The following is a 19,723-nucleotide window of genomic DNA, read 5'->3' as shown; positions in this document are numbered from 1 at the left end:
GTCAACCGTATTGTGCAGTTTATTGCTCTCAAGGATATATGCAACAAATCATCGACGCAGGCATCGTTATTTCAGTTCGAGGTGTTTATCGTCGCCCCACGAGATGAGAGGAGCAGCAACTCGAGTCGGAATGACGGAATGCTGATGACAAATAGCGGTCTTGACGAGAAAAGGTCGTGCAATTAAGTGATCCCTTCCGCAACAGCACGCAGGTGTAGTGCAAAGGATTTATTTGTTGTTGTTGTTACCTTGTTTCCATCTACGGCAAACAGCCGGGTTGAAGTTGAACACTATTTCCGTTCTATAGTGACCACTATTTTAGGTTCTACCGTTCAAGTGAAGTAAAAATCTCGAACAGTGTAAAGTATCTACTGCTAGGGCACATCCTAAAATAAACAAAAAGTAACCAAAGCGAAAAAAATCGATGGGGCGTGTACTGGGAAGCTGTGCGAATTGGGGAACACCGTTTTGCGTAAAAGCGGAATCGTAAAAGGCAGGAAGGGAAGTGAAGGGGCCAGTTAGGTCAGGCCCCGAACCGCAATCAAAAGAACGAGAAACCGGTGTAGGAAAAGTTTAATGAAAATAAACAAAGTCGCCCCGACGTGACGCGCAGTTCGTACAGTATTTTGTCTACTACATCCGGTGTGCAACGTGCCGGACGTAGCAGTGCTGAGTGTGTATATTGTATAGGCAGTGTGGCCTGTAGCATTCCGCGGTCCGATTGCCGGAATTCAACAAACACATGAGAATCAAAAAGACGCAACAGCGCAGCAGTAAAAATAATCACCCAGACGCAGCAGGCTACGAATTTGTAATTCCTTACCGCAAGCGTGCTTCAGCTGGACGAAGTCAACCGTAACCGAGGCAAAGGTTCCGGCGAGGCTTTCGAGCGTGCACAGGAGTCCCGTACTGAACGGAAATACCCACACATACCATGCCGCGAAACGGTGAAGCATCCTCCGGGCTGGATAAAGGGGTCAGCAGTTCGAAATCCGCCCCGGAATGGCTGCATCCGGATCATGTCATCATGAACGAGGGCGTCACGTTCGACGTGCGGGTAAGTAGTGTGGACAATTTTCTTTCCGGCTTCCGTTCTGCCTTCGTGCTTCGCGACGAGTCAAAGTACTCTTTCTCTTTCTCACTCTCTTCCTTCCGGTCCTTTCGCTTCCGAGTGCCGACTGCCGCTTGTGCTGAGGTGCGACGTTTTTTTTTTACTGCTCTCTCCATCGTCTCCGATTCCCCGGGCAGTTCTTCATACACTCTTCCTCCACTCGGTGGATGGAATTCGAAACCTTCGCTCTATTGTTTTGCACTTCCGGCTGCAGGGCGCTTTCAAGCGCGGGAACCGTGTGATCGTCTTTTGCTTATTCCCGCGAGGAGCGCCTCCTTTTACTCGGCAGACGTCTGCCATTGCAACGAGCCTTTGGAAGCAACCGGAGCCGGCCTGCCTAGAGACTAACCTCGGCATTCGAAACTCCGGTTGGCCGCACCTTTCTTTGCGCGGTTAAATAGCCAATGTTTACCGTCCAAAGAACCACCGCGCCACCGTGTACTCTAGCCGACCATCCGACGCGCCCAGAGGGCAATGGCAGCTTAGTGAAATATAAAACAAAAATTGTTTCCCAGAAGGTTTTCCCGCCCCGCTCGGTTTTAATGAAACGAAAAGAACGAGCTCTAGGCGGTGGAAAAATGAAAACGCCGGATTGCTTTTTCATTGCAACTGCTTGAGAAGTGTGAAAAACTGAATGCCATCTGGACGAAATAGAGGAACGGGCAAGGAGCGTCATGCCACTGTTGAAAAGAAATTGTTTATCTCTTTTCGCGATGGTAACAAACGAAACAAAACGGTGGAACAATTTCAAACGGATCGTAAATTTTGAACTGTGCCATACTTGTCCGCGTTAAGCGGTTCGTAATCTTTTTGGCACCATGTGGACCCCTCAACCCCGTGGCCTGTGGCCAATGCTTCAAGCTTGCCACTTTAGTCAGGTGTCAAGAATTTGGTCCATGCAGAAGCGTTTCCATTAGTGGCCCGTAATAATGTTTCCATTTTACTGGACCTTCAATGATTTTTGTTTAGAATGAGTCTTCTGTAGCCGCTATATCGTTGATTAATTGGTTGTTTTCCACAATCTGCTTTCAAATTATCAAAGAATAAACTATTGAGCTCTTCTTAGATATAATATTTTCTGTTTGATTGCAGTAAAACACTTACTTTACTTGTTAGTTAATGGCTTTCCTTTTTTGTTTAACTTTAAATACTTTTAAAAAATTTAAGGAAATAAAATTTCTTTTGGTTGTGATTCTAGTTCTAAATCAATGCTCGCAGGGCATTTAAATTAACGACGAATTGCATATTTCAAAGTGCATACTTAGTAAGGAACAATTATTTCATTGTTTTTGTTTCTTACCATTTCGCTATAAACAGCTTCACAAAGTTGTATGTCAAAATCAAAAACAAGCTCAAATTAATAAATTGCTCAAAGAATTTCTGCTTTTTCCCAAGAAACGGACCAACCCGACAAACCTGCTAAATGTGCTCCCAGGGCATTGAGATGCACGAATGATAAGATGACTCTCTTCAGTTTCTCAGAACAGCAACATTATGCGCCCATTCGCCGCTAAACTTGCTGGTTGACCTCTTTATACCTTACGCCGGACACGACGCTGATGAATCATACCAACACTCGGTTAAATTCCCCTGATGGACAGAATCACCCCAGCAGGGTCTGGAATTTCCCAAAATTCTCTCCATTAGCGGATGGATGGAAAGAATTAGTGGGAACTAAACCGTCTGCAAATTAGGCGATAGGAATGGCTGATTTATATTGGACGATCTCCCAAGTCACATTTGGGAGGCTCAAGGGAACAAAGCTGGTTTAACCCCGATGCATTTTGAAGTGTATGAGGGAAGGAGTTAGCATTTACTTCTGAAACGGGTCAACCCGACCAAGACGGGGCGGCCGCGATAGGAGGCTGTTGTGATGTCTCTGCCTTCACGGAGCGAAACAGTCAAGCATGATGGCGCTTCTTAGCTGTCGCCCAGAACGGGGGCGGAAAAGAAAATAAAGACCGTACGCGCGCGTGTATCGCGCCTAGCTCGCGCATCCGGTCTACCGTGCCCGTTTCGGTGAGCGGAATCGGAATCGAAATCGAAATCGGGTGTAATTCTTCGCGGCTTCACTCATTTGGTATTCCAATGAGTCACGCGAAACGGCATGCGGTTTCCGTTTACGGTGCGGTCAATGCCCTTCCGGTGGCCGGGACACCGGCACCGGCCGGTATTGTAACGGTCTGGTGGCGACGATACTGGTTGGTTTCCTAGAGTGATCGTATTACATCCAGCCTACCAGCTTACAATGCACAAAAATGTTATCTTACGAAGTTCTTGGACATGTGAATGTGAAAAAGACGAGTCAACAGTCCACCAGTCAAGTTCGCCATTTTAACTTTAACCCTTGTTATCTCGACAAAATACATTACCTAGGATAAGCATGTAAACGTCGTTTTGAAGGTGAATTCCATCCAATGTATGCTTTACATATTAAAACAGTTACTTATCGGTCACTTTAGTTAAAAACAACCCGCAAATAGACCCAAGATCGATGCTAATGAAATGAAACCGGTTTTGAAAAAAATAATTCCTTAAGGCTCATTAAGAAATTATTCATCCAAGTAGGTAATATTTTTGAGTTATCCTGGGAATCTAAAGGAATGAATCCCTAATAATGGCCAGTAAACGTATGGTAGCCAAGTGCTTACATAAGAAAACGCATGATTATCTGTATGTTGTAAAGACAACGCGAGGGAAGCTGATGAATTGATTGGTAGATTGAAATTAATACACTTTACTGTACTAATGATTTTTAACCTCGTTTTTTTATTTTTTTTTTTATTCCCCTTTACAGTACATAGGATGTTTGGAAATTAAAGCTTCGATGAAAATGCTCGATTTTCCTACGCGATCACAGGTGGCAAAGTAGGTTCCGTGGTGTTCTGTTCCGCTAAGATCGTAGGGGAATTAACCAAGTGTGTTCGTTTGCGATTTGCTCCATCCAACAGGGAATGCATCAACCGAGTATGTGAGGCGGCAAGCTTGAAGAGCTCCAAAAAGCGGCGAGTAGACAAACGCGTCCTGCAGTGCATATCCGATACGCCCGACATGGAACACGCCGGCACAAACGTGACGCTCACCGTTTCCAGCAAGTACCTGTCGTTGGTGAACGTGGACACGGGCGAGATCATCGCGAAGCACGACATGCCCAGAATATCGTTCGCTTCCGGCGGTGACACGGTAAGATGATGGCGGCATGATATTGTGATTGAAGAATGCTCAATGTGTGCGTGGGTTTATTTTTATTTTAGGATACACTCGATTTTGTAGCATACGTCGCCAAGGACCTGAATGAATGGAGGGCGTGCTACGTGCTGGAATGTGGTGGCAGTCTCACGCAGGACCTGATAGCGACCGTGGGGCAAGCGTTCGAGCTGCGGTATAAGGAGTTCTTCAAGCAGCCGGAGACGCAAAACAAGTTCCGCGAGCTGACCCGCTCGGACAAGGAATACTACAACGATCTGCCGGATAAGATGCCACCGGATCTGCTGACGGAAAACGATCACCATTCGTCTTCACAGTCGCACAGTTCTTCCAGCGCAAAGGTAGCGAACACACAACAGATATCCAAGCGGACGATGGAAATGTGCTCCGGGTTCAAACAACATGCTCTTTCATTGCAGACGCGGGAAAGGATACCGAGCAATTTGATCGATCTGAACACTCCCCTTCCCAGCCATGACTATGTTAATGATAAGCATTCGAACACTGCAAACTCGCACAGCAATAAGTCACTATCTTCCAGTTCCGTCACGAAGGACGTGTTCGATATGCGTAAGTCGACTACGCTACTCCTGATCGTGTACCAAGCAACGTGTCCTAACGATCTCTTCCTTTCTGCTCATTTTTTTTACTCCAGAACCGTTCACAATGACGCCCGAGCAGCAAAAGTCTCAGCTGCTTACCGAGTCCTGGTACCACGGCAGCATCAGCCGGGCACAGTCCGAGCATCTGCTGAAAAACGACGGTGATTTCCTGGTGCGAGAATCGGCCGGTACGCACGGTCAGTACGTGCTGACCGGCATGCAGAACAACTCGCCCAAACACCTGCTGCTAATCGATCCGGAAGGAATCGTGCGTAAACGAAATGACAAACGAGCTAGAGTAGCAGAGAAGTAATGTTCTCCACTGCCTTTATTTCTTTGTCTTCTTCCACGACGTTTAGGTACGAACCAAAGATCGCGTTTTCGAAAGTATTAGCCATCTGATAAACTTTCACTGGACGAACTCGCTGCCGATCATCTCCGCGGAGAGCGCGCTGCTCCTCCGACACCCGATACTGCGGACGACCGACCTCCTGTCGAAGGCCAAGCAGGGCCATCTGAACCTGCAGTGAGTGGTACAAGTGCGTGCACTTTTGGCGAACCAGCCAGTCAGTCAGTCAATATCGGTAAGTCGCCACACTCGCTCATGCGGTCTGCTGACCGTTGACGGGAAGTGAAAGAGCGAAATATTAGTTACTATGCTATTATATATACATAAAACTATACATATATAAACTTAATATTAAGCACAAGCAAACAAACAAAACAAACAAACAAAACAAACAAAACAAAACAAGGGAGATCGGATTCCGGTCGGATGTTGATTGCCGATAGCGGCGCAACGAAGTTAACCATAACTGGATGGAACACAGGGCAGGGCAAGATTTAGTTTTTCTTCCTGAAGTATATAAGAGTAGCCAGGAGACAAGGAAATACTACCTTTAAAAATAAAAACAACGATATCGGCAGGTGCGCATGTGTGTGATAACATAAGGCTGGTTGCTTTCTTTTTTCGGTACATTTTTTCGTTTTCCAGTTTTGCTTACTGACGAACTCAGAATTTCTAAGAATTACAAGCACAAAAAAAACGCAAAACAATATTACCAATACAACACATGATGCAAAAACGAACCAAGGCGAAAAAGAAAGCAACCAGAGATGGCTATCAGAGGACATCGGCGGTATTTGGGGGTGGGTCTGACCAAGGTTATGAGTGGTGGTTAAACTCGAAACACTCGTGAGGAATAAACTGAATCGCATCTCTATATCTTTATATTGACATATATAAGCAAACTTAATATAAACAAACATACGACAAGTGCAGACACAAATTAGAAATTCCGCTGACAAAGGAACAGACGGATTGGAAGAGGAAGGTGTACTTTTCAAACATTTTTCTCCTATAATAACATTATAACTGGTGCGAGACCAGTGCAACCAACAACTATTCTCCCCCGACGGAAGTAGGAGCAACCAAGCGGATGTGTAAAGTGAATTACAAATTTTCAAGTAAAATATAACGGCATAGGGCAAGTGTCGCAGACGGAGAAAAGGACACCGAGGGTGACAAAAAGAGATATATTATTGTTGTTAGTTCAGACATAAAAGTGCAATCAAAACGAGCGATAGATTATGTGCAGCCAGCCCCATTATCAGGCACATTTGACCGAATTGACTAGGAGCCGAATACGATAAATACGGTATGTACGCTTTGATTACGAACTTCTGCCCCTGAAGTGCACGCCCCTTGTAGTTTTTATGAGCGCTGCGCGTTCTAGCGTTCTAGCTTCTACTTCACAAGTTTCTAGTTGAAGCGTAAATACAATATACAACTACCCGAGAGCGGACATCACAAAGTGTTGCCATTCGTTAAGGGGGGAAAGTGCGGTAGTATGCACTATCTGAGCGAAAAATATTTCTCTTAGTCCAATCTTGATGAAATATCTTATTTTTAACCAGTTCGACTCATTGTAATCGTTTCTGTCAACAACAACAAATACAAAGGAAAAAAAACCCGTTAAACTTCCAAGTGTTACTAAAATGCAGCAGAAATGGAATGCGACAACTCAGAACAAACGTATGAAACTTTACTGTTGGCTGTTTGCTTTTGTTTTTTTTTTTAAATACAGTTGATCATTACAAGGTAAAATAAATGATGTTTTTAGTGTAATCAAAAATACATTCGATTGAAATCCTGCAACGGGTCTGGAAACACGACATCACTACATTTAATCCAATTAAACTTAGAAGACGCTATCGTGGCTTTAGACGGGAAATGTTTTTACAACCACATAGAAATGTCCTGCGTTGCAAAATTATCAGATGTAAACATTTTTGATCATTCCTATTAGTTCGACAAGGGATGTTTTTTAAACTCCTCGCCCGGTGCATATTGCCACACTTTTCCTTACATGGGATTCTCGGCTTTCGCTGCACTGGAATTTAGTCGTTTTATTGACAATTTAGCTGTTGAAAATAAGCAAGAAAAGCTTCTGCAAATGAAAAATTAAAATCATATTGCCTCCATTAATTATGTATTAGGTGCGCAAATAACTAACGGTCGTTTTTTCATAAGTTTATTTTTACTCGTGGCATTTTTATTTGTACTTTCTTCCTCGACTTCTTGGAGTAACGACCTCTTGGTCATGCCTGCCCGTTAAGGGCTTACGAGACTTGTTTCTCTGTTGTACGTGGATAGTCAGTCCTCTCGTACAGGGGAGGGTCCGGTCTCGGTTGGGATTCGAACTTTCTTCCACCTTTCGGGTAAATCGCGGATTCCTTTTCGGAAAAATACAATTTGCCCTCCTTGCCTAACGCGTTCAGCCGTGATGATATGGCCTGACGAGTTACAGCAAGCACGGCTGCAAGCTCTTCTTCCGTTCGGCAGAGATTTTCCTCCAGTAAAGCCGTCAATTCTTCGTTGGCGAACGTTTTGGGCCTTCCTTCACGTTGAGCAATACAATTCTAGTTTTCGAAATATTTTACATTCATGTATTGTCGATGAAAGAAGGTCTTGCGGCATATACAGTATTTATTCTGTTTTATTATAAAAAAACATAAGTTCGTCGGCCTTCAATGGGGGGAGTAAACGAATGAAGTCGAGACACAAAAATGTGACAGCATAAGCAAAAAGCAAAGAGAGATTTGTAATAACCTAGTAAAATTATTTAAATCCTAGACAAAAACAAATAAATAGCCATTTGATATTTGTTATCTTGGTATTATTATCTGCGGTAAACGTGATTCCCTTTTGTTTCGGCTTTCAGTCTCAGCAGAGCAAAGAAAAAAGACTGCAGTTCAATAATGAACTTAATATAATTTTTGTCTTCCAATCTTGTTTTCTATCAAATCGTGCTGATGTTGCATGAAGTGCAATAGCGAAATTGCCATTGAAGAAAGTGGACAACAAAATTATCACATTCCCCTTCGGCGATGCAAACTTGAAGAAGACGAAAGGTTTTGCACCGTGCGCGAACAAAAATGAAAGTTAATGACCCACAGTATGAGATGATTAATGAACAGTACGATGGTCACTTATTGAAACTTTGTTGGTTCAGTCCGAGGCAGGTCTGCATGATTTCCAGTCACGTGCACACGTTGGCCTCTGGTGCCCTTGCTTTAAGCTGCAGTACACTGACCTTCGTTCTGGATCTCCTTCGGGATCGTCTTGATGAGCTGGTGTTTCTTTGACTCAACTAAAAATTAATTGAGTCGAATTATAAGACGAACCGAGAAGCCCTGCTCTGGACACTGTGTATCTCTTGTTGGTGAAGTGACACATTCCAAGTCGCTTTAGCTATTATTTTAACTAAACAAATATATATATATAAACTAAACAAATATATATATATATAAACTAAACAAATATATACTAACTAAAACAAATATATAAAAGACTGTGGATTGCACTAAAACTTCTTTTAACTGTCCGCCTATTTAATGTGGTGTCAGTTTGCATGAAATGTTTTTTTATGTATATAAAACACATTAAACATTTTATATCGTCTTCTCTACTTTTTAATATAAAAAAAAACAGTCGTAAAAAACCAAATCGTTGATCATTTCGTAATTGTAAGGAACTGTAAAAAAATATTGAAATAGGTCACTTACAACTTTAAAATGTAATTAACATTCAAACTTCTTGTAATAGTTGTTTTTACGAAAAACGTGTTTACAAACGTAGGACATGCGAAATTTATATGTGATATCTTTTGTACAAGTGCACAACACAACTAGGTAAGAAGAGCAAAAACATTCAATCCTATGCAGCACACCTTTATTTGATTGCAGTTAGAGTAACTTATAATTGATAACTTTGTTCAGATAATTTTATCTGAAAATTAAAAAAAGGAAACAAAACCTATATATATTGTACTAGGGTTATGGAGAGTGAAATAACTGTACATCCACCGCTGCGGGCATGACAGAAGGTAGTCTGCGCGTCAATGGTGAACGTGGTTTTTACAAAAAACGCATCACTTGAGCTTCACGGTACTTGACGCGGGAAACGTTTTGTCGATCTTGGCATCGGAGTATATCGAAATCAATATCATCGATCTTGGGAATGCCTGGAATTTTTGAGAAGAATCCTAATTTTACTTCATTCCCGGCCCATAATAGTCCCATCTGCGAAATGCTCACTTCTGTTGCTGCGTGTAACAAAGGAATAGAAAAGGTGTAAAAAATGTCGACTAAAAACAAATATTCGCAATACAGACTACAAATTATGTAAAAAAAAACGTATTAAGGGTAGGATGTTCGTGTTCGTAGGGTTGTTTTTGTTTCTAGTAGAATTCTTTTCATGAGAGCACAACTTTGTTCCTACGTTCAAACCACATTAGAACGGTTTCATTATCATCATTTGTGACTGATTTCCACGGCATACGATGGTCATCTTTTTTGTATATTTTCCTCCCGTAGTTTCGTCCCTCCCTTTCGTTCAAGTGCAAAACGCGACCGGGTCACGCGTTTTTTTCGTTTCGTAAGTATCACAGTGAGTGTCGAAACGATTGCGCCTACAGTTTAGCCCGCAACAGCGCATCCTGCTTAATGGTCGGTAGGTTCAGCTGTCTCAGATGGTGGAAAAGTACGTCAATGTACTCCTCGCGATGTTTCATGAAGTGTCCGACGTGCGGCGAACGGTCCCAGCAGTGGAACGTGGTCTGGTTGGAGATACGAATTGACAAAAAAAGGCTGTTCAGACATACCTATCGAATTGGGAGAAACCGGGCGCCGAAACGCTTGACCTACCTTAACACCGCTTTGCTCCCAGCTGTCCTTGACACGCGTGTTCGCCTCGACCGTACCGACGGGGTCAGTTTTCGACACCAAAAACAGAGCCGGACAGCGCAGCAGATTGGTGTGGAACATTTGACTCGATCTGATGTAGTGTGACGTGGCCGGCTCATGGAAAGCCTTCATGTGATACCTAGCACACGAGAGGAGGAGGGGAAGGTTAAAAATGGATTTTTTACTTTCGACCGAAAACACTTACAGCATGTACTTCCGCAGGGCGTTCTGAAGGGTGGGATTTTTCGGAAACAACGCCGTCGGAACACCGACCGATATTTCCGTGATGTCGGCGGCACTGTCCCAGACCTGCCCGGTGACGCGATCGAGCACTACCTGATAGTTGGCCAGATCGCGGGCGATGTGCACCAGACACTCACCCCAAAGGTACCCGGCGACGGAGAAACCGTGCAGAACGAGTCCGTTTTTAAATTCGTTGTTTTTCAGAAACTTTACAATTTCGGCCGCAACCAGCTGGGAACAACAAACAATGAATTTCGTTTAGGCATTCTTCAGTTTACCATCGAAGTGGTGGGCTTACCTGCGTTCCCTTGACCGGCCACAGCAGCTGCCAGGGGGTGATTTGGGCGACGAACACATCGAAACCTTGGTCAATGTAAAGCTCCGCGTACTTGGCCAAATGTTTCTGGCGTGCATTGAGCCACGATATGATCAGCACCACCGGCTTCTCGCATTGTTGCTTCAATCTGGAACAGGAAATGTTTTGAGACCGTTTTAGTTATCATCGAAATTTGTTCACACTGAAATTGCTTTCTGATTTACTGTAGAGTTTGCTGGTCTTTCACTACGTTGCGGGGTTTATCGGTGATCATCTGAATGCTCCGGCTCACTTCCTGCATCGACAGTGAGCGCACGTTGACCATGCTGGGCGCTTTTGAAGCACAGATCTATAACGGAAGGAAAATAAGTTAGTACTTTCTAATAGAAAACGAATTGGGGATAATGAAAAAGAACAAAACTTTTTGTGATTTTTTACAGAAAAGAAGATTCCTTTTTCATAAAACTACTGTGTCTAGTGCCGCTTATCAGGTGCTCTTGATATCTTCCATTAGCTTAAACGTTTAAGATATGCTGCAGAGGATTACTCGTTATTCTCAAGGCTACCTCGATTAATCCCTCGTTTGAAACAAAGATAACTCTTTGGCACGCCTTTCATTGAGGTAGCAGCTGGTTAATCTGTTTCTAAGGCAACGGGACAATAACATCCCTGGAAGTAGATAAAAGTCTGGATCGTAAGATTCATCAATTCCTAGCAACACAACCTCGTACGTCGACAGTCTTCTCGGATATTGATTTCAAATACGTAATGTTCAGTACGCAGATTAACGAGCTTAAAAAAAAGCATAAAAAAGCGTTCCCGCAAGTCATGACGGTATTTCTTTTTTTTTTTTGGCGGAAGCAAAATTACGTGTTGCTACCCGAGCGCACGGCAAATGTTTATTAATCATTTGACGTCTTTCGCTGCATTTAAATATGATATCAAACATTTAAAGAATATTCTAATAGAAGCATGTACCATCGCCTAATAAGCAGTACTACCTTTGTGTTTGCATTTGTAACTGCATTTTTACCACCAACAAACAGGCAACATTGTAATGTTGTGCGCCGTGTGGAAATGTAAGTTTCTTTGTAGTGCAGGGCGTCATCTAGGCGCAAACAACGGCAGCAACAGAATTAGAAATTTACATTCCTTGGCGTTAGTAGTAGACGCTCGATATGCAAGTCAACCTCCAGTGGAACGGTTGTGTGTGCGCGTGTGTCTATAAGTTCAAGGTCGACGCCATTAATTGATAGCAAGCATTTTATGATGTGTTAAATTTCACTTTCTTCATTTCAAGCCAACATGTTAAACAGAACGAAACTGGTTCGGTACCTTCGGACCGCAGACAAAGAAACCTTTGCAGAGCAATTGGGAAACACGGGTTTTACAGGATTCTTTCCTCAGGATTAACCTAACTACTGGTTGTTAGTTGAGTGCTGGACGATACTGCAACACTGCCGAGAATTGTTGACATTTATACTTGACATTGTTTTTTACATATTGCACGTTCTACCATCAAAAAAGGTTTGATTACGAATCATTAAAAGAAGTTTTCTTAACACGATTTGCACTAAATCTAAAACCAAGAGAACACACGCACGTTTTGGCACACGCACAATTTTGCAAAGTAATCGAAGGAAGCAAAGCATGCATGGGTGATTTAGACGAGAGCATGGTCTACCCCACTTCGATGAGCAGTAATCGCAACGCCTCGTTGCGGGGAAGCCATTCCAAAGTCCAAAGGTTGCGATTTGCGAATACATCGGCCGTGCATTCTCTCTCTCTTTGCCCTTATGGTGGATCTGGGCTTCGAAGCGGAAGAAAGTAACTTACATTACGTTCAGGCCCGTTCGGTCCGATATGGTTCTGCCCGTAGCTGCCCTGAAATGCACTAAACTGACGAACGGGCGGTTGTGGCCAGCTACTGCCAACCGACAACTGCGCCGAGAGACATCTTCCAATGTTGTTATTGAGGGGCGATTGCAGCTGTTGCAGATGTTGGCCCACACTCGTCACGGGTTTCGGGAAGCTGGCACTGACACTAGCAACATAACGCAGCGATCGGATTGCCATGTTGCTATCAAGCACAATCTAATTGCCACTTCACGGTCCTGCGCGGATAGATCGTAACCGAACGTCGGATTCCTGGCGTAAACTAGGGTGTCCCGAATTGTGCAAGGTAACTCGTTGAAGCCTAGAAAGACTACAACATCGACAGTACGATACCGATATGTCCAGTTACCAGCGCACGTTACCCAACACTCGCGGACGGTTAAAGATCCAAGCGTCGACAGAACGGTCCACAATCATGCAGATCGCAAACACTGCAAGGAAAACCAAGGCACTGAACTTATTACCAGGGAAGCTCATCGAGCACTATATGTCAAATTAATTTTGACATGTTATGATCGATTTGTTATTATAATTTTTTCCTTGAATCTACGAACTTTTCTGAAATTTAAAATACATTCCAAAATAGTTCGATCATTTCAAATAACTGTCCTAATTACGGAAATATGTTTTTCTGCATCAATGAACTAGACTTCCAACAAAAAAGTAACTGAACAAGTCTAATCTCATATGCACAAATTTTTCGTAGTCAATACATTTTTAAATCTAAATTCCGCATTTGTTTGAGGAAATTGATACAATTTTAATTATTTTGTATTCTAAAATGGCGAGCTAAGTTTGTTTCATATTATATGGCATTCTATTGACTGTAATTCAACGAACAAAGACAAAATTGATTATTCAGGTCGCGATTTTCTATCCACTTACCATCATCCTTCCCGATGCCGTCTAGAAGTGATGTTTGCTTGCTTGGCAATCTTCTTACACATGGCATCAAATAATTTGATTTAAATTGTCTTCCACTCGACATCAATCAAAGATATGGCCTATTGAGTTCGCACACAAACATACGCAACAACATTCATTTTTGTGTGCTTTTTATTTTTCCATTTGTACTGCATTAAAACATGCTTACCTGAGTTAGATAATTTTGAGTTTTACTCCAATAGCCAATGTTAGGGAGCAGGGTATTTTTAATGTGCTATTTTTTATCATGCATGGTAACACAAATAGACTAAAGGCAACCGAAACCGGGACGAAATCTTATCACGTTTGGTCGGACGATCTACTCGACCGATACTACTGCTTTTGCTTGTCGTCGGGTCATTACAGCTTAGCTTTACGATTCGGCAAATCGAGCGACCTGAGGTGGGTAAGCAGTAATTCGATGTACTCGTCACGATGTTTGTGGAAATGTCCTACGTGTGGCGATTTATCCCAACACTTCATCGATGTCTAGCAAAAACGATAAGAAATCGTACAATTGATTAGAAGATTATCAGCAGGTGGCTTCAAGTTACCTTCGGTGCTAGAGTTCCCGCTTACCTTCATGCCGAGCGAATCCCAGATCCCACGAAGGCGCAAGTTGGCCTTTTCCGTGCCCACTGGGTCTGTCTTGGATACCAGGAGTAACGCTGGGCAACGTGCCGGTTCGTGGTGGAAGAGATGGGTACATTTGACATAGTACTGTGTAGCTTCTTCATGGAACAGCTTAAGATGATACCTACAAAGACGAAAGACACACAGGAAATCGTTCCCTTTTAGCGGTTTCAGTTCAAAGTTCACGACGATAACGCTCTGTGTGATAAGCCAAATGATTAATGAGCAACACCGCGATACCTACGTCATGTAGTTGCGAAGGAATCCCTGTAGGGTTGGATGGTGGGGAAGCACTGCATGTGGGACACCGACTGGAATTTCCGTAATATCTGCCAGGCTGTCCCATATTTGACCATCGACTTTTGCAAGTATCTGCTTGCCTTCGGGGTGGGCATTTAGTTTCACCAAACACTCGCCCCACAGGTAGCCACCGACGGAAAATCCGTGCAATACAATACCCCCGGGGAATTCGTTGTTCGCCAGGAACTTTACTATATCGCTGGCAACCTTTTGCGATCCGTACACTGGCCACGCTAGCTGCCAAGGAGATATCTGGACACTAAGCACCTCGTACCCTTGCTCGTGGTAAAATTCGGCATATTTATTCAAGTGCTTCTCGGATGCTTGAAGCCATGCAAATATGAAAACCAAAGGTCTATCGATTGGCGAATGAAGCCTGAAAAAAAAATGTAACAATAATGTTACAAACCAGCCAATTAACACAATTAAATTAAATCACCTTAAAGATTCACTGTCTCGCCCAAAGTCCTTTCTATGGTTACTGTAAAATGTCATGTTTTTGGTAAAACTAACTGGTGCGATACCATAAAGAGGTTTTTTTACTTCCATTTGCTTTTCATTTGATGGTAACATTTTGCTGAAATTCTACCGTAAGAAAAAGTAGATTATTTTACAACCCAAAGATGCAAACCACCAATTGTTACCCTTGTTCCTTTGTAACCCGTAATGGTTCGATCTTCCTTGTAGTTCGGAATCACATTCAACTGGCCACTATTTTCGCCTATACGACGAGGAACCGTACTTAGAAATCGTCCTGTATTCGATGTTGCTGGCACAATCGCACGGATTAACGTTAGCTGAAAAGTTCGGTACGATTGGTAAAACATTGGCACGCGATGGAACTTCGCTTGTACACGCAGGGCACCGAATACTACGCACGACCATGGGCTATTGAAGTTCCCAACCAAACGACATTGCCTGTACGACCACAACGTACCGAAACAAACCATTCGTGAAGATTTAGTCCAAGCAGATAAGCACCCGCAACTGTGAGGCAGAAATTAAAAACAGCTTAGCTTGACCAGTGTTTCAACCGTTGGCATTGCCGTCGAACCATCAGTTCAGTGATTATCGGCATTAACGGGAGGGGTTTTCTGATAAAATTTATCGTTCACAGCAAGGTTTGTTGATGCTGCTGTTCGACGACTATCTTCGACACCGGCACTTTATGCAGTGATAAACACAACAATGTTGGCACAGGGTGCTACCTAACAAAAACATCGCCAGATGAATGATTTTACAGGGTGCTTCGTCAAAGGGAAGTCCGGGCCTCACTTTTCAAATCCACAAAGAAAACGGGTGGATTTTTAAATCAAAACTGACGACATAAAAATAGATTATTACAGTGTTTAGATTTAAGCGAATGTTTCGCGAAAAACAAATTTGCAAAATGGGTGTTGTTGACTGTAGTTTTCTACCTGAGTTGTAAAAACTGTACACGTAGACTCAACTTTTAAATATACATCTTTGAGCTTCGTCAGCCAATTAATTAAATAAATTGATTATATAAAATTAAAGTTGCCCTCGAGTATCAAAACGGGTCGCAGAAATTTCGCAACAAAGGGTAGACAAACAGTGGCACAAGTAGTTGGCAATGTCTAATAACATTACCATTATAAATGCAAACAAATCATTATAAAGTGGACACTGCCTAGTATTCTTCTGCATTGAATACATAACTTAACCGGATATATCGATTTGTTCTGTACCCTGTGCAAAATAATTTGCAGTTCATTAGCAGCAATTTGTTTGGCGAACAAACGAAAAGCAAGATTCACTTTCTGACCTTCAATTTGTGACGGATATAAAAGGATGCAGCGAAAAACGGGACATCATTTACATCCGACATGGTTCTACCGGAGCTGCAGGATCCCTTCGCTGTGATGCCTTTACTTTTGAAACTTCAGCGATTCGTTGGACTCTGGGGCGAACGGCAGTATCGGTACAAGTTTCGCTTGGCCTTCGCTAGCTTCTGTATCCTCGTCGTCATACCCAAGCTTGCCTACGGATATCCCGATCTAGAGACAACCGTCCGCGGAACGGCAGAGCTGATTTTTGAGTGGAATGTCCTGTTTGGTATGCTACTGTTCTCGCTAAAGCTGGACGATTATGATCAACTGGTGTACCGATACATGGGTATTGCCAAAACTGGTAAGCTACTGATCAAATGTTTCGCAAACTTCAGTAAATTATGCATAGTACTTTATTTTTCCTCAGTATTTCGTAAAACTCTTCCACCGGAGTTAGGTGACTATCTCATTGGTATAAATCAGCGCATCGATAAATTTTCCAAGATTTACTGCTGCAGTCACCTGTGTTTAGCCATCTTCTACTGGGTAGCTCCATCGACGAGCACCTACATGGCGTATTTGACCGTACACAATAAGTCCGCCCCCGTGGAGCACGTGTTGCATCTTGAGGAGGAACTTTACTGGTTGAAAATTCGAGTCTCACTAGTGGATTACTCTATCTTTACGGTAATTATGCTTCCCACCATTTTTATGCTCGCCTATTTCGGAGGCTTGAAGTTGCTGACCATCTTCAGCAATGTGCGGTACTGTTCGGCCATGCTGCGACTGGTCGCGATGCGGGTTCAGCTCATCGATCGCCTAGACGAGGAACACGCGGAAAAGGAACTGATCGACATCATCGTAATGCACCAGAAAGCTTTAAAGTGAGGTTGGGTTGAACATAATTATGAAAAATCTGAAAATGCTAATTTTATCAGGTGTGTCGAGCTGTTGGAAATCATCTTCAGATGGGTTTTGCTCGGACAGTTGGTACAGTGCGTTATGATCTGGTGCAGCCTCGTGTTGTACGTTGCAGTAACGGTGAGATCTGATCGTGTTGTCTGTTCAAATTCTTAGCAGTTCTCATTGGAAAGATTTTTCATTTCTAGGGCATCAGCACCAAAGCTGCCAACGTTGGAGTACTCTTTATCCTATTGACTGTCGAAACCTTTGGGTTATGTTTCTTTGGCACGGAGCTCACGACAGAGGTTGGTAATAAGTTGGGCCCGAAATGCATTACCAAAATTGGGCCCGAAATGCATAGATAGCGTGTACGTTCGTACTTTTTTCAGAGCTTTAGCGTGGCACGCGCCGTGTACGACTGCTACTGGTACCAGCGATCGGTATCGATTCAGAAGAAACTACGCATGATACTACAGCGTGCACAGAAACCTGTGACCATTTCGGCTGGCAAGTTTTGTGCCGTCGATGTGGAGCGATTTGGAAACGTAAGTATTCTCTCCGATAAATGTACTCTTTAGATCCTTTGAGCATTGGTTTCTCTGATGGCTTTCTCAGATGGCAAAAACGTCCTACTCTATCTACATTGTACTTAAGGACCAGTTTTAAAGAGGCAACAAACGTTGCCCAATGACATACCATTAAAGGCTAATGGCTAGCAATTTGTATTGCTTGTTTGTATTGCACACAGAAGGAAAACCAATCATTGGAGATTTGCTTTCTTACACATTGAAATAATGTAATCTCTATAATCAATAAATATTCATCAGTTTCGAAAAGTGGCTTGAGTAATTGTTTTAAACAGCTTAACACTCAAATTACCGTTAAATCTCTTAGATGAAATTTTAAAAGTAGTTGTAGTGTTTAAACTCAGATTGACCCTTGATGCTATTCTTTCCTTCACATTACGTGGTCAGCGCTTTCAAAGCTATGTTCAATCAAAATTACTCCCATCCCGAAACGATTATGTCGTTCGACTTAAAACTGTTGCAACTCGTTGGCATCGATGGTACGGGAAAAACTAAATGGATTCGTTGTGCCGTGCTATTTTCTACGTTTATTGTCGTTTGCGTCATACCGCAACTGTTGGGCGGCCAACCCGATGTGCACCATTCCGTTCGGGCTAGTGTGGAGTTTATTTTCAATTGTAACATATTCGTTGGATGTTTAATGTTTTACATAGCGAAATCAAACTTTACTCAATTTGTAGATGGTCTGCGGGACCTGTCCGAATGCGGTATGTGTAAATGTGTTCTTTACAATATTTGTTCATAATATGTTTGGTTTTTTTCGTTTTTTCAGTATGTTCATTTTCTTTTAAGCTGAAGAATATACTCACGACGTTCAACAAACGAATGGATGTATATGCAAAGGCTCACACAGCCGTATTGACATGCATTGCCTTATTCTACTGGGTTGCACCATTGCCCCGGACATACTGGGTGTACTTCACAAATTCTTCTGCTCCGCTCCATCTTGTACAGCATCTAGAGCAGCAGTTCTATTGGCTCGATAACCGATCGTCGATGGCGGACTACACCGTGTTCGTCATAATTATGCTGCCTTTCACATTTCTGTGCGGTACACTGGTCAATATCAAACTAGTAACCACTTCTATCAGCATCACGTACTGTGCAAAGTTTGCAGATGTAGCAAAGCTCGCCGTCGAAGATTTGGACGATATCTCTTCCACGAAACAACTATCCAAACAACTTGCCGAAATCGTATCAATACACAAAAAATTACTACGCTGTGTACGGATGTTGGATAAAACGCTTAACCCGCTTCTTTTGCTTCAGTGGACACTGTGCGTTCTAGATTGGAGTGTGACGCTGCTATACCTTTACTACAGCGTACGTTTGTTTTATCTCCAGGTAATCCGTTTGCTTCAATTATAACTCAGACAAAATGTTTCTTTGTGTGTCTTACAGGGAATTAATCTCAGTACCGTTACCATAATCATACTGTTTTCACTACTTGAACTTATGTGGCGCTACAACCGCTGAGCGGTCTTGGCCTGACGAAGCTCCATCCGAAACCGCTCACGGTCGCTCGCCACGCTGGTCCAATTCCGTATCCCGGCTTTATTGGCGGCTTCGTCTACGCCATCCTTCCATCTCAATTTAGGCCTACCACGCCTCCTCTGTCCTTGGGGACAGCCTAAAAGGACTTTACGGGCTGGGTCGTCCGGTGCCATTCTCATGACATGACCAGCCCACCGGAGCCTGGCGAGTCTAATTCGCTGTACGACAGTAAGGTCACCGTACAGCTCGTAGAGCTCGTCGTTATAGCGGCTCCTCCATTGTCCCTCCTCACATACGGGGCCAAAAATCCTCCTGAGCATCTTCCTCTCGAACACGGCTAAGAGGGTTTCGTCAGATTTGGACAGAGTCCATGTCTCGGAGGCGTATGTGAGCACTGGTACTATGAATGTTCGGTATAGTCCCAGCTTCGACTGTCTTGACAGGTATCGTGAGTGGAAGAGATTTCTCAG

At 43.1% G+C, this 19,723-nt stretch overlaps 4 protein-coding genes across 5 annotated transcripts; 2 read left to right on the top strand and 2 right to left on the bottom strand.

Moving 5' to 3' along the window:
• The first annotated feature begins 563 nt into the window (after window positions 1-563).
• Window positions 564-5,575, top strand: LOC131286138 (SHC-transforming protein 1). The gene is made up of 7 exons (XM_058315029.1): window positions 564-1,057; window positions 3,909-3,979; window positions 4,063-4,294; window positions 4,366-4,659; window positions 4,738-4,888; window positions 4,974-5,188; window positions 5,280-5,575. The coding sequence occupies exons 1-7, from the start codon at window positions 935-937 to the stop codon at window positions 5,448-5,450; spliced, it is 1,257 nt and encodes a 418-aa protein (XP_058171012.1). The 5' UTR covers window positions 564-934; the 3' UTR covers window positions 5,451-5,575.
• A 3,589-nt stretch (window positions 5,576-9,164) lies between these two features.
• LOC131286122 (uncharacterized) lies at window positions 9,165-13,027 on the bottom strand. Of its 2 annotated transcripts, XM_058315010.1 has the most exons (7): window positions 12,985-13,026; window positions 12,563-12,923; window positions 10,951-11,075; window positions 10,709-10,874; window positions 10,373-10,641; window positions 10,129-10,306; window positions 9,165-10,040 (listed from the first exon to the last, which is right to left on the bottom strand). In XM_058315010.1, exons 2-7 carry the CDS (start codon window positions 12,800-12,802, stop codon window positions 9,894-9,896), a joined length of 1,125 nt encoding a protein of 374 aa, XP_058170993.1. In that variant the 5' UTR covers window positions 12,803-12,923; window positions 12,985-13,026; the 3' UTR covers window positions 9,165-9,893. The 2 variants fall into 2 exon arrangements, with proteins under 2 accessions (XP_058170993.1, XP_058170992.1); XM_058315009.1 differs by having other exon boundaries at window positions 12,563-13,027.
• A 632-nt stretch (window positions 13,028-13,659) lies between these two features.
• Window positions 13,660-16,328, bottom strand: LOC131285344 (uncharacterized). Its single transcript, XM_058314198.1, has 6 exons — window positions 16,320-16,328; window positions 15,124-15,276; window positions 14,919-15,064; window positions 14,424-14,855; window positions 14,126-14,303; window positions 13,660-14,035 (listed from the first exon to the last, which is right to left on the bottom strand). The coding sequence occupies exons 1-6, from the start codon at window positions 16,326-16,328 to the stop codon at window positions 13,907-13,909; spliced, it is 1,047 nt and encodes a 348-aa protein (XP_058170181.1). The 3' UTR covers window positions 13,660-13,906.
• Window positions 16,327-17,838, top strand: LOC131288505 (odorant receptor 30a-like). The gene is made up of 6 exons (XM_058317647.1): window positions 16,327-16,630; window positions 16,697-17,153; window positions 17,208-17,310; window positions 17,379-17,477; window positions 17,562-17,717; window positions 17,788-17,838. Exons 1-6 carry the CDS (start codon window positions 16,327-16,329, stop codon window positions 17,836-17,838), a joined length of 1,170 nt encoding a protein of 389 aa, XP_058173630.1.
• Window positions 17,839-19,723: the final 1,885 nt, after the last annotated feature.

Source organism: Anopheles ziemanni, chromosome 3, assembly GCF_943734765.1.
Source record: "Anopheles ziemanni chromosome 3, idAnoZiCoDA_A2_x.2, whole genome shotgun sequence".
In the NCBI taxonomy this organism is placed as follows: Eukaryota; Metazoa; Arthropoda; class Insecta; order Diptera; family Culicidae; genus Anopheles; species Anopheles ziemanni.
Note: the sequence above shows the minus strand (reverse complement) of the source record. Positions and strands in the feature narration are given on the sequence as shown.